We start from the raw sequence: 14,466 nt of genomic DNA, 5'->3' as shown, positions 1-14,466 counted from the left end.
CCCATTCACACCCCCACTCCCCATTACCACGCCCACCAATCATGAGTCAGCTGATCTTCAGTCAGCAGTGTTTCTCAGACTAACTAACCACACAGAGACACTGAAGAACCAGGAGAGCAGAGTCGAAACCCAGGATAGACAGGTTCAGTGAATGTGGTGTTGAAGGTGTGGAGGTGGATCAGTTTGTCAGAGGAGACTCTGTAGAAGGACAGGGAACCAGCAGGACAGTCCACATACACTGCTACTCTGTTAGAGACAGAGGAGGAGGAAGAGGAGGACGAGATGTCTATTTTTCTTTTATTGTGCCTGACATGGTAACCTCCATCAGAGCAGCTCAGAGTCCAGGACTGATCATTAGATCCAAACACACACTCATCACTGTCTCCTCTCCTTCTGATTCCTCTGTAACTCACTGATACATAAACCCCTCCTCTCCACTCGACCTCCCAGTAACTGCGACCAGTCAGACCAGTCCTACACAGCAGCTGAGTATAGTAGCTGAATCTGTCTGGATGATCAGGATGTGACTGACGCTCCTTCACACATGTCACCTTCCTGTTGTTGTCAGACAGTTTCAGGTTTCTGCTCACTGTGTTTGTGTCCAGTTCCAGCTCACAGGCGTCTGATGGAGAGAAGGAGACAACACAGCTGCAGGTTATCATCTGTTCATTCATCAACAGCTTTACTGAGAGTCCATCAAACAGTTCATATTCAGCACTGAATGATGTTTGACACCACTTCATAATCATGTTCTAATGCCGTTACCATGCTAGTCAGGATGAGTGGAGCTGAGATGAATGAAGATCCAAACCAACACACACATGCAGTGAAGAAAGTCTGACTAATCAAAGAAGCTGTTAACTATCTGCTGTCTCCAACTGTTCTGTCCTCAGAGGTCACATTCAGCACCAACACTTTCACTGTCACACACAATTTGATGTAGTCACAACCTGAATCATGTGTGTGCTCATCAATCCTTGGGTCTATGACTGGGGGATCAAACTGTCTCCATGAGAGACACATGATGTCAACAACGACAATAAACTTTGTACATTTTGACTGGATAAAGATGGACCGGCCTCGTACACAGAGAGGAGAAGGACACGCCCACTTCACACTGTAAACTCTAGTTTGAGCTGCAGTAAATAAAGTGGAGGTCTGATTCAAAAACAGAAATCTAAAATGGAGCGCGGTTGTAGTCAGGCCCTGAAGTCACGCTGTATTATCGTACCAGAGTTCACATCAGCTGATGACCAGCTGATCTTCATATTTCATATCACGTGAAATATGAAGCAGTCCAACTGTTTGTGTGTCTATCTATATCTGAAATGATTGTGAGGTGAAATTCAACGTGAGAATCCAGTGATGAGATAATCACCATTCATCACATCCAACAGAATTGTATCATTTACAGCAGACTTTTTGTTCCTTAACATTTCAAAGCAGAACTGGTCCATTCATGGAACTGCTCGACCTTTGACCTTTACTGTCTGCACAGCCAGAAGACGAGGAGGAGAGCTAGCTTGTGTCTTTAAAGATTTTCTGTTTCTATTTCATAACAAAATTCATGTCTGGATGTTTTTGAGGAGAGAACTTCATGTTGGAGACTCTGCATATTTACATGATGATGAAATAGAACGTCGAATCATAAATGATTTCTGCTGTTGATGTTGTTCAGCTCCACGAGCTCGTCCACTAGCAGCTGGCCAGCAGTTAACATCAAAATCATAAATATCAAAGGCACAAAAACTGAATGTTGTAAACTCTACAATTCTGTTGGATATAGTGATTGGTGATTTTCTAATCACTACCTTATCACTTTTATTTCAGTTTACATGTTTTATTGTGTAATATTTCAACTCACTATCACCCTCACTTTTATCACTTGTGTTATCACTTTTAACAATTTGTGTTACTTCCATCATCCAACATTTGCTGCTGTGTTACGATGAAGACAAATGGAAACACACTCACACTTCCTCAGACCAGGTTTCAGTCTGCGCCGTCCACTATGGTCCAACCTGGAGGAAGAAACCAGATCAGAATCTACTTTATTCATCTTCATTTAAATCACCATCAGACAAGAAGCAGAGTTCATCATTCAGAAACAGTGAGACAGCTTATGTGTGTCTGTCTGTACCTCAGTGTCTCCAGTCTGCAGTGTGGATCCTCCAGTCCAGCAGACAGCAGCTTCTCTCCTCGTGCTCCTGGATGATTGTAGCTCAGGTCCAGCTCTCTCAGGGGGGAGGAGCTTAGAGCTGAGGCCAGAGAAGCACAACCTTCTTCTGTAATCAGACAACCTGACAGACTACACACACACACACACACACACACACACACACACACACACACACACACACACACACACACACACACACACACACACACACACACACACACACACACACACACACACACACACACACACTGGTTAGGATGCTTTCATTAAAGTTATGGAGGATGTGTCTGTTTAAGGTACATTCTTTTAATTTCCTTAAGAAGTAGAGACACTAATGGGAATAATTGTCAAGGTTACTGGTGTTTAAGTGCCAGCTAAGGTACTGTAGTATTGCTTAATATTTAAATTATGTAATCTGAAATTTGTTTATTGAAATGACCTTAGCTGGCACTTAAATAAGCTAATTAATTAAACAAAGGTGTCCTGACCTGAGAGTGTCCAGTCCACAGAGAGGACTCTTTAGTCCAGCAGACAGCAGCTTCACTCCTGAATCCTGCAGGTTGTTGTTGCTCAGGTCCAGCTCTCTCAGACAGGAGGACTGGCAGTTGAGGACTGAGGACAGAGCTTCACAGCTTCTCTCTGAGAGGTTACAACCACCCAGCCTGCAGAGGATTCAGAAGAACACAAAGCATTACAAACCATAGTTGTTATTTCTGAATAAAGAGAACTACATTTAACCTGGATAGTTATGTGAGCACGTACAGAGCTGTGTTTGAAGCTTTGATCACAGGCAGCAGCCTCAGAAGAGCCTCCTCTGAAGCAGAGTATTTCTTCAGGTCAAACACGTCCAGATCTTTTTCTGAGGACAGTAAGATGAAGACCAGAGCTGACCACTGAGCAGGAGACAGTTTATCTGTGGAGAGACGTCCTGATCTCATGGACTGTTGGATCTCCTCCACTAGAGAACGATCATTCAGTTCATTCAGACAGTGGAACAGATTGATGCTTTTCTCTGCAGACAGATCCTCACTGATCTTCTTCTTGATGTACTTGTGAGTTTTTTGATTGGCCTGTGAGCCACTTCCTGTGTGTGTCAGCAGACCTCGTAGGTGATTCTGATTGGTCGGTGAGCCACATCCTGTGTGTGTCAGCAGACCTCTTATGTGATTCTGATTGGTCTCTAGAGAAAGACCGAGGAGGAAGCGGAGGAACAAGTCCAGGTGTCCATGTGGACTCTGTAAGGCCTGGTCCACAGCACTCTGGTATAAAAGTGTTGGGTCAGATTTTTCTGTGAATACTTTAGACCTCCTGGATGTTCTTTGTTTCTCTGACATCAGATTGACTCCGGAGTTGATGAAGGTCAGATGGACATGAAGAGCAGCCAGAAACTCCTGAACACTCAGATGGATGAAGCAGAACACCATGCCCTGGTACAGTCCTCTCTCCTCTTTAAAGATCTGTGTGAACACTCCTGAGTACACTGAGGCTGCTCTGATATCGATGCCACACTCTGTCAGGTCTGACTCATAGAAGATCAGGTTTCCTTTCTGCAGCTGCTCAAAAGCCAGTTTTCCCAGAGACTCAATCATCTTCCTGCTCTCTGGACTCCAGTGTGGATCTGTCTCAGCTCCTCCATCATACTTGATGTTCTTCAGTTTGGACTGAACCACCAGGAAGTGGATGTACATCTCAGTCAGGGTCTTGGGCAGCTCTCCTCCCTCTCTGGTCTTCAGCGCATCCTCCAGAACTGTAGCAGTGATCCAGCAGAAGACCGGGATGTGGCACATGATGTGGAGGCTTCTGGATGTCTTGATGTGGGAGATGATCCTGCTGGCATGCTCTTCATCTCTGAATCTCTTCCTGAAGTACTCATCCTTCTGTGGATCAGTGAACCCTCTGACCTCTGTCACCATGTCAACACACTCAGGAGGGATCTGATTGGCTGCCGCAGGTCGTGTGGTTATCCATAGGCGAGCAGAGGGAAGCAGTTTCCCCCTGATGAGGTTTGTCAGCAGCACATCCACTGAGGTGGACTCTGTGACATCAGTCAGGGTCTGGTTGTTTTTAAAGTCCAGAGGAAGTCGACACTCATCCAGACCGTCAAAGATGAACACCACCTGGAACTCTTCAAACCTGCAGATTCCTGCTTCTTTGGTTTCAGGAAAGAAGTGATGAACAAGTTCCACCAAGCTGAACTTTTTCTCTTTCAGCAAATTCAGTTCTCTGAAAGTGAATGGAAATGTGAAGTGTATGTCCTGGTTGTCTTTGTCTTCAGCCCAGTCCAGAGTGAACTTCTGTGTTAAGACTGTTTTCCCGATGCCAGCCACTCCCTTTGTCATCACTCTTCTGATTGGTCCATCTCTTCCAGGTGAGGCTTTAAAGATGTCTTCTTGTCTGATGGTTGTTTCTGCTCTGTCTGGTTTCCTGGATGCTGTTTCAATCTGTCTGACCTCGTGTTCCTCGTTGACCTCTCCAGTCCCTCCCTCTGTGATGAAGAGCTCTGTGTACATCTGGTTCAGAAGGGTTGGGTTTCCTGCTTTAGCGATCCCCTCAAACACACACTGGAACTTCTCCTTCAGGTTAGATTTCAGTTTACGTCGGCACACTGCAGCGAAAGTTCCTTAAGAAAGACAGAGCTACAATCAATGAACAGATCATGATATAGATCACATGACCATCTGAGTTTGAACTTTGAACCTCTTTGTCCTTTTTCTAAAATATGAAATCTGTTCAGATGTTCTTACTGCTCTGCAGACAGTCAGCCAGCTCCTCCTGCTTCATTCTCCTCAGGAAGTGGAGAGTGAACTTCAAAAATGCCTCTTTACAGCTTCTCCTCTGCTCTTCATCCTCACTCTGACTCTCTAAGCATTCTGGGTAATCTGGACTCAGAACCCTCTGGACTCTCTTCAGCTCGTTCTTCACAAAGGTGACGATGTTCTCTTCCAGCAGCTGGAACAGAAGGAGACACTGGATATTTCCTATAAAGTGGTAGAACTCAACATGTGGTTCATGTGTCAGTCTGAAGGTCAGCTGCTCTAAACACAACAATAACTTAGCATTACATTCTTGTAATGGTAGTTTATGAAATAACACACCATAAAGATGGAGTCCAGGTTTGTCAGATCCGGCTGGTCTGATGGATCTCTGTGAACCTGGGAGCTCTCCTGTTGAACTCTGTGACAGGACATATTACACAAGAAAGCAATGGGTCATATATGATGAAGCTCTGAGCCAAGATATGAGTCTTTGAACCACAGAGTCAGAACATTCACTGGATTTTTAGGTTTTACCTTCCATCAGCAGGACGTCCATCTTTAAAGTCAATAAAACGATCTATAGACCGGTCACTCTTCATGGACACACAGCTGGGTCCAGGAGAGTCCGGTCTCTGGTCCTGTATCCTGATACAAACAAACAGCTGGTTCATGAAAGCTTTTAGAAGTCAGGAAATAAACTTCACGTTTCAGATCTCACCTTTCAATAGTAGGACGTCCATCTGTAAAGTCAATAAAACGATCTATAGACCGGTCACTCTTCATGGAAACACAGCTGGGTACAGGACAGTCTGCTCTCTGGTCCTGCATCCTGATACAGACAAACAGCTGTTTCATGAAAGCTTTTAGAAGTCAGGAAATAAACTTCACCTTTCAGATCTCACCTTCCTTGAGCAGAACGTCCATCTTTAAAGTTCATAATAAAACCTCTAGAGCGGTCACTCTTCATGGACACACAGCTGGGTCCAGGAGAGTCTGCTCTCTGGTCCTGCATCCTGATACAAACAACATTATTAGTTACTGTGAGCAGCAGGTGAGACACTGATGATGATGATGATGATGATGATGATGATGATGGAGTGATGAAGGTGGAGTGATGCTGTGACATGGAGAAGAGTCATGGGCTCAACCTCATGTCCCTTATTTGCACCGAGTGTCCTCCGAGTTGTCTCCTCCACTTGCGTCTAAGCCCCGCCCACCAGAGATGCACGGAGGAAACGAAGCAGAGGAGAGAGGACCGAGGAAATCAGCTTTAAGACACATGAGACGTCGTTTCCTCGACAGCGTCACATGACGCGACATCAGCTGATCACATTCAGCTGTCAATCAGCCTAACAGCTGTTTATGTACACACAAACAAGCACTGTATTACTTCTCATCAAACACACACAAACACACACACACACACCCAGACACACACTGTATTATTTCTAATCAAACACACACACTGTATTATTTCTAATCAAACACAGTTACAGTGTTTAGTGTCTTTACCTGATAAAAAAACACCTGAAGAACAACCTGCAGTCTACTCATAACCAAAAGGACAGTTTCTACTGACTAAAAGATTTCATTTTGAATTGTCTATAATTATTGATTATTATTAAACAGTTTGGACTTAACCTAGCCTGTATTTAGACAACAAACTCTGTATTTTATAAACAGATATTTATGTGTCAGGATACTGAAAATGATTGATTAGAATCTAAATGATGAAACGTTCAGAAGATAAATAAGTGAGAATATAAAACGGACTCCTCTTCGTCAGACTCTTTTTAATCCCAGCTTATCACAAAGTTCCCCCCTGAACTGCTACCTTATCGTGGTGGGGAGTTTGAGCACCCAAATGACCCTAGGAGCTATGTTGTCAGGGGTTTTGAGCCCCCAGCAGGGTCACCCAAGGCAAACAGGTCCTAGGTGACGGGTCAGACCAAAAGCAGTTCACAACACCCCTATGACAGGAATAAGACCAAGGACCGTGACGTCACCAGGCCTGGGCTCTCCGCAGGAGAGCGCCTGGTGGCCGGGTTTTTGCCCGTGGGGCCTGGCCGGGCTCAGCCCGAAAGGATGACGCGGGCCCGTCCTCCTGTGGACTCACCACCCGCAGAGGAAGCCGTAGGGGTCGGGTGCAATGTGGGCGGCAGTCAACGGCGGGGGCCTCGGCGACCCGATCCCCGGACGCAGCTTCTGGCATTTGGGACGTGGAACGTCACCTCACTGGGGGGGAAGGAGCCTGAGCTTGTGCAGGAGGTTGAGAGGTACCGACTAGATATAGTCGGGCTCACCTCCACGCACTGCTTGGGCTCTGGAACCCAGCTCATCGAGAGGGGCTGGACTCTCTACGTCTCTGGAGTTGCCCGCGGTGAGAGGCGGCGGGCTGGTGTGGGCTTGCTCATAGCCCCACAGCTCAGCCGCCAGGTGTTGGAGTTCACCCCGGTGAACGAGAGGGTTGTGTCCCTGCGCCTTCGGGTAGGGGACAGGTCTCTAACTGTTGTCTCGGCCTACGGCCCAAACGGCAGTGTGGAGTACCCGGCCTTCTTGGAGTCCCTGGGAGGGGTGCTGGACAGTGCTCCAACTGGGGACTCCATTGTTCTACTGGGGGACTTCAATTATAAGTAAGGTCCTTTACCTGCTTTTTGTAAACATAACAATGAGCATGGTCTTGTTACCTGCTCTTTCGTTATGTTAACAGACATACAGTAAGGTCCTTTACCTGCTTTTGTAAAGTGTCTCGAGATAACGCCTGTTATGAATTGACGCTATATAAATAAAGATTGATTGATTGATTGATTGAATGCTCACGTGGGCAACGACAGTGAGATCTGGAGTGGGGTGATTGGGATGAACGGCCTCCCTGATCTGAACCGGAGTGATGTTCTGTTATTGGACTTCTGTGCTAGTCACAGTTTGTCCATAACAAACACCATGTTCGAGCACAGGGATGTCTATAAGTGCACGTGGCACCAGGACTCCCTAGGCCGGAGGTCGATGATTCACTCGTGTGTCTCGGACACTCGGGTGAAGAGAGGGGCTGAGCTGTCAACTGATCACCACATGGTGGTGAGTTGGATGCGCTGGCAGGGGAGGAAGCCGGTCAGACTTGGCAGGCCCAAACGTGTAGTGAGGGTCTGCTGGGAATGTCTGGCTGAACCCTCTGTTAGCGAGGTCTTCAACTCCCACCTCCGGATGAGCTTTTCACAGATCCCGGGGGAGGCTGGGGGCATTGAGTCCGAGTGGACCATGTTCTCCACCTCCATTGTCAAAGCAGCTGCTCTGAGCTGTGGTCGCAGGGTCTCTGGTGCCTGTCGTGGCGGCAATCCCCGAACCCGGTGGTGGACACCGGAAGTAAGGGAGGCCGTCAAGCTGAAGAAGGAGTCCTATCGGGCGTTGCTGGCGCATAGGACTCCTGAGGCAGCTGACGGGTACCGGCAGGCCAGGCGTTCCGCAGCCCGGGCGGTCTTGGAGGCAAAAACTCGGGCCTGGGAGGAGTTCGGGGAGGCCATGGAGGAGGACTTTCGGTCGGCCTCGAGGAAATTCTGGCAAACCGTCCGTCGCCTCAGGAGGGGGAAGCAGTGCTTCACCAACACTGTTTACAGTGGAGGTGGGGAGCTGCTGACCTCAACTGGGGATGTAGTTGGACGGTGGAAGGAATACTTCGAGGATCTCCTCAATCCCACCATCACGTCTTCCACCGAGGAAGCAGAGGCTGAGTTCTCAGAGGTAGACTCGTCCATCACCCAAGCCGAAGTCACCGAGGTAGTTGGCAAGCTCCTTGGTGGCAAGGCTCCGGGGGTGGATGAGATTCGCCCAGAGTATCTTAGTGCTCTTAGTGCTCGTGCTCGAGGGTTCATGGGAGTTTTCCCAACCAGTCCGCATGTGCTTTGTGGATCTGGAGAAGGCATTCGACCGTGTCCCTCGCGGCGCCCTGTGGGGGGTGCTCCGGGAGTATGGAGTTCGGGGCCCTTTGCTAAGGGCGATCCGATCCTTGTACGACCAGAGCAGGAGTATGGTTCGCATTGCCGGCAGTAAGTCGGACCTGTTCCCGGTGCGCGTTGGCCTCCGGCAGGGCTGCCCTTTGTCACCGGTTCTGTTCATTACTTTTATGGACAGAATTTCTAGGCGCAGCCAGGGGCCGGAGGGGGTCCGGTTCGGGGACCACAGGATCTCGACTCTGCTTTTTTTTTTTTTTTTAAGTTTTATTTTTTGCCTTTATTGATAGAGGGAGGACAGTGGATAGAGTCGGAAAGGGGGAGAGAGAGTGGGGAGAGACATGCGGGAAATGGGCCACAGGCCGGACGCGAACCCGGGCCGCCCGTGCGGGAGGACTGAGCCTCAATACGTGGGGTCGCGCGCACTGCCGCTGCGCCACCGGCGACCCCTCGTCTCTGCTTTTTGCAGATGATGTGGTCTTGTTGGCTCCATCGAACCCGGACCTCCAGCGCGCACTGGGGCGGTTCGCTACCGAGTGTGAGGCGGCTGGGATGAGGATCAGCACCTCTAAATCTGAGGCCATGGTTCTCGACTGGAAAAAGGTGGTTTGCCCTCTCCGGGTCGGTGGGGAGTCTTTGCCCCAGGTGGAGGAGTTTAAGTATCTCGGGGTCTTGTTCACGAGTGGGGGGAAGATGGAGCGTGAGATCGACAGACGGATCGGTGCGGCGTCTGCAGTCATGCGGTCACTGTATCGGTCCGTCGTGGTGAAGAAGGAGCTAAGCCAAAAGGCGAAGCTCTCGATTTACCGGTCGATCTTCGTCCCTACCCTCACCTATGGTCATGAGCTTTGGGTCATGACCGAAAGAACGAGATCTCGGATACAAGCGGCCGAAATGGGCTTCCTCCGTAGGGTGGCTGGACGCACCCTTAGAGATAGGGTGAGGAGCTCGGAGTAGAGCCATTACTCCTTCACATCGAGAGGAGTCAGTTGAGGTGGTTCGGGCATCTGGTCCGGATGCCCCCTGGACGCCTCCCTCGGGAGTATGTCCCTCCGGGAGGAGGCCTCGGGGTAGACCCAGGACACGCTGGAGAGACTATGTCTCTCGGCTGGCTTGGGAACGCCTTGGGGTCCCACCGGAAGAGCTGGAGGAGGTGTCTGGGGTGAGGGAAGTCTGGGTGTCTCTGCTTAGACTGCTGCCCCTGAGACCCGGCCCCGGATAAGCGGCAGAAAATGGATGGATGCATATCACAGAGCGACTCTTTACAAACTCACTGATGTTCATCATCTGTTTAAATGTCCCACGCTCCGTTTAGCCTCTTTTTAATGTCCGTCTTTTCTCCCGTATTAAACTCTGCTCATGTTGAGAAGTTTCACTGAAGTCTGATCCTGTGCAGCGTCCAATCAGTGAGTGATATAGGGGGCGTGTCTGTCAGTGAAAAGACTTCCGTGAAGTCGGCTCTCGTGTCTCCTACGTCATCGCTCCTCGGATCAGCCTCCTCTCTCCTCGATCCTCTCTCCTCCGTTCGCTATAAGAGCTTTGGGACGATCCTCAACATGGCGGCTTTGGAACTACTTCCAGTTCGGCCGAGGACCGAGGACTGAGGAGACTGCAAATAAGGGACATGAGATTGAGCCATGGACAGTTAGAGATGGTGATCTCACCTCAGAGCTTCCTGTTCCTCACACAGAGAGGTTTTAGAGGGAGGGACTCCCTCCTCTGTGTCCTCACACTGATCCATAGCAGAGCGCCCCCTGCTGGAAGAGCCGACCTCTGTCACTACGACAACACTGACCCAGTTCAGCTGCTGAAGTCACATCCAGTCAAAGATCTTCATCTGTGGAGGACACACTCATCATCATCAGCTCACTGTCAGTCTACAAACATCACATCTACCTGCTTCACCTTCATCCCCTTCAATATACAACAGCTAGATTGTGTGCTTCTGCTTCATTCTTCCTGGTCACACAGAGACGTTTCTCTAGAAAAGCGTTGCCAGTTAAACAATGGTTTTTTTTGGTAAAACGCGATTTCGGGTGCTCTTCTTTGCTTCAAGCAGCTTTTGGTGCTCATTGAAGTTAAAATATTTTCTGCTCACTTTTCGCAGCGCTCGTCACTCAAAGCAGCCAATCAAATCAATTAGGAGTTGTGACCACTGCTTTTTCTGACAGTTTCCCCTCATCGTCTCGGAGCATTTTTTCCCACATATTTTATTTAGTCGCCTGTATGCACACACAGCCCTGCTCCACAGGCGCTCCCAGCTGTTATTTCCCCGGCAGCGTTCAGTGAAAGTCAGTGAAGGAAAAGGAAACTGGATTCTCCTTCTGAGGCGCAGTGGAGGATCAGATAGAGAAGATGAACTCTAACAGTAAATGACTGAATGCTGCGAGTCAAGTCTGAACTATCAGAGAGATGTTCTTTATATGTTGAAAATCAGACTTCTGTCAACTCTGAATATAAATGTTTCTACAGAGCACTTTTATGTCGGTGTCAGATCATTGATCAAATAATGGTGATGAATGGTTGAAGGACCCCCCCCCCCCAGTTGCCTCAGGGCCCAAAAGACTGAAGCATCCCCATTGGTTCAATGTGACACAGCTGTCTGATTGGAAGGAGAGCTGCTCATAGAGAATAACTACAGCAGACAGACTTTGTCTTTGTAAATCTATCAGGTAGAATCACACAGTACACTCTGGTGTCACTGCTGTGATTCAAACATACTTATAGATCTGGATTAGACGCTCTCTGCTCTGTGCTGATCTCTGCTCTGGGTGCAGACAGACCAGTGTTTGTGTTGCTTGGCAACCGTCCAGTTTGAGAGAAGTAGTGGAACCAGTTGATCTGATGGAGTGATTATTTTTAGTCCTAACTCCACGCCCTCCCTCTGCTGTGTAACACTGTACTGTTAGCATGTTAGCATAGCCTACATGCTAACTGAGGATCATCATGTTTCCTGCACTTCTACTGTAGTCAGAGCAGCTAATGAATCTGGTGGCTAGCTGTTAGCTTACAGCTGTTTTGACACTTAAATTAAACAGAGAGTCTTTAAAAACAGGTCAAAGTGTCTCTTACCTTCATCACGGAGAACAGATCTGCGTCAGAACGGGACAGAGTCGGAGTCCAAACTACTGAGACCAGGAAACAGCAGACCAGGTTCATCAACATACCAACAGGTGATCACAGGGCACACCCTCCATTTCTCCCTGAAGGAAGTTTGACTTTTTGATTTGAATATTCATGAGAAAAAAAATCAAAGTGTTTGTGTGATCAGAAGCAGCAGAGATAGTCTTCATGTTGAAACCTCAGCTGTCAATCAAGAGAAGAACATTCAGACTGTCATTACAACAAGCTACAATATGCATGTTTTGAGTGTATGCTGCTCTACATTGTGCATGTGCTGTGAGTGTATGTTCATTTGTTATAAGGGTAGGTAAATAGGCTAAGTTTAACACAAAAATCAATATATTTACGAGGAAATATAGTAATTATAAACTTTTTATTGTAGTCTTCTAGCTAGCTAACGTTCTAATATTCATAGGCTAGCTTAAGCAAATTAGCGATTTACTCATTAGCATCACTCAATCACTGATTAAAGTGTAACCGAGCTTTCTGGGTTCGTTGGAACTAAATACTTTCACTAAAGAAATAATAAACAGGATGTAGACAGGGAGCTTCTCTGTAACCACCTTAACTTTATTTTCTGTGCAGCTTCATGTGCATCCGTCAACACCTCAAAAACTTGGTATGGACCCTTCCAATGAGGCGCCAACTTCATCCGGCTCTCAGTAGGGTTATTTAACCACACCATCTCACCCACCTTCTAAGGAAGGTGACAGACCTTGGTGCCGTGATACAGTTTCTGCCTCTCTTAAGCCCCTGCAGTATTGAGCCTGGTGGCCGAGAACGCAGTCTCCAGCCCTTCCACCTGAGAAGACATATACCCCGGCAGAGAACCAGCCACCCGAGAGTCTGAAACAACATCAGGTACCAGCACATTCGCCGGGACATGTGCCTCATGTCCATGCATGAGGTAAAAGGGGGTGTATCGGGTGCTGGTGTGAGTAGAGGAGTTATATGAAAAAGCGACCTGTTTGACATAAGTGCCCCATTCGCCCCCACGAGAGAGGTACAACTTAGCAAGCTGATCAATTAGAGTCCGATTATGCCGCTCTACCATCCCATCCGACTTGGGATTATAAACTGTGGTGCGCGTCTTCTTGATCCCCAACATCTGACAGAGACCCTGAATCACATCTGCCTCAAACTGACGGCCTTGGTCCGTGTGCAGAACCTCTGGAACACCATGCAACAAGACATAATCCTCAAAAAGACAGCAAGAAACCGTGTCTGGTCGCGAAGGGCGTACACATTAACATACTTTGTAAAGTAATCCTCCACAACCAAGACATACCTATTCCCCCCGAGATGTCATTGGTGGTTCCAGAAAATCCTCGGCCACACGTTGCAACGGGCGATCAACTGAACCCCCACCCATTGGAGGGGACCTGCGATTCTGACAGGCCTTACACTGCTCACACCACCGCCTAATGTCTCTAAACATGAAAGGCCAGTAACAGGACTGTCTAGCCTGTCTAGAAGGAGAGCGTGGAGTTGGCCATGAGCTCACCCTATCTGTGTTTCGAGGGTCAGGTTGCAGGCCCTCTCTGGAGACCACATGGCCCAGGAACACCACACGATCCCTGGCGAAGTGGCACTTGCCAGGATTCAGCTTCAGGCCCGCTGACTGTATCCTGGTCAGGACCTCCTCCAGGTGGGAGAGGTGATCTTTGAATGCACGACTATAAATTAATATGTCGCCCAAATACACCATACAAATGTGCCATGGCAAACCTCTGAGGACCAGCTCCATCATTCGCTGGAAGGTGGCCGGTGAGTTTGTCAGCCCCTTTGGCATGGCCCTCCACTGGTACAAACCACGGCCAGTGGTGAAAGCTGTTTTCTCACGATCCTCTTCAGCCACCTCCACCTGCCAATAGTCGTTAGAGAAGTCCAGGGTACTAAACCAGGCAGAGCCAGAAAGGGCATCCAAGCTGTCATCAACCCGTTGGAGGGGATGAGAGTCTCTGATCGTCACTGAATTAAGGCAATGATAGTCAATGCAGGTGCGCGGACTAGCTATACTGAGGAAGCTAAGCTAATGAACGGCAATGTGCGAGTAGACACGGGCACGGCAAGAGCAACAAAAAAAATAAAGATGAGACTTGACAATCAATCCCACCGCTGCCACGAATGTAACCGAGCTTTCTGGGTTCGTTGGAGCTAAATACTTTCACTATAGAAATAATAAACAGGACGTAGACAGGGAGCTTCTCTGTGACCACCTCAACTATATTTTTTCCCACGAGGGCAGCACACCTGCGTAACAACACTTTTCACCGCTTTACGGCAACTACGGTAGTTCATTAAGAACACTGCACTCTAAAGGCGAGTGGATATACAATTCACATAATCACACAACAGTCTGTTACAAAAGCAATAAAGTCAATTAAAGTTAATCTACATATAATTTGAACCTGTAAGAATCCATCTAAATCATGACTTTTCAAGTAATGTTCTGTAAATT

At 48.1% G+C, this 14,466-nt stretch overlaps 1 protein-coding gene across 1 annotated transcript in view; it reads right to left on the bottom strand.

Moving 5' to 3' along the window:
- Positions 1 to 10,721, bottom strand: part of LOC306835646 (uncharacterized protein) — a 380,835-nt gene extending 370,114 nt beyond the window's left edge. Inside the window, exons 1-10 of the mRNA XM_079362312.1 lie at positions 10,547 to 10,721; positions 5,838 to 5,948; positions 5,470 to 5,580; positions 5,275 to 5,353; positions 4,924 to 5,128; positions 2,942 to 4,799; positions 2,668 to 2,841; positions 2,141 to 2,308; positions 1,975 to 2,021; positions 89 to 622 (exon numbers count right to left, since the gene is read on the bottom strand). Of these exons, the coding sequence (XP_079218438.1) occupies positions 89 to 622; positions 1,975 to 2,021; positions 2,141 to 2,308; positions 2,668 to 2,841; positions 2,942 to 4,799; positions 4,924 to 5,128; positions 5,275 to 5,353; positions 5,470 to 5,580; positions 5,838 to 5,948; positions 10,547 to 10,623 (3,364 nt within the window). The 5' untranslated portion in view covers positions 10,624 to 10,721. The remainder of the gene's footprint in view (positions 1 to 88; positions 623 to 1,974; positions 2,022 to 2,140; positions 2,309 to 2,667; positions 2,842 to 2,941; positions 4,800 to 4,923; positions 5,129 to 5,274; positions 5,354 to 5,469; positions 5,581 to 5,837; positions 5,949 to 10,546) is intronic.
- Between the last annotated feature and the right edge of the window lie 3,745 nt (positions 10,722 to 14,466).

Source organism: Symphodus melops, assembly GCF_947650265.1.
Source record: "Symphodus melops genome assembly, chromosome: 15".
NCBI lineage: Eukaryota > Metazoa > Chordata > Actinopteri > Labriformes > Labridae > Symphodus > Symphodus melops.
The sequence above is the reverse complement of the archived record's forward strand: the minus strand, read 5'-3'. Positions and strand labels throughout refer to the sequence as shown.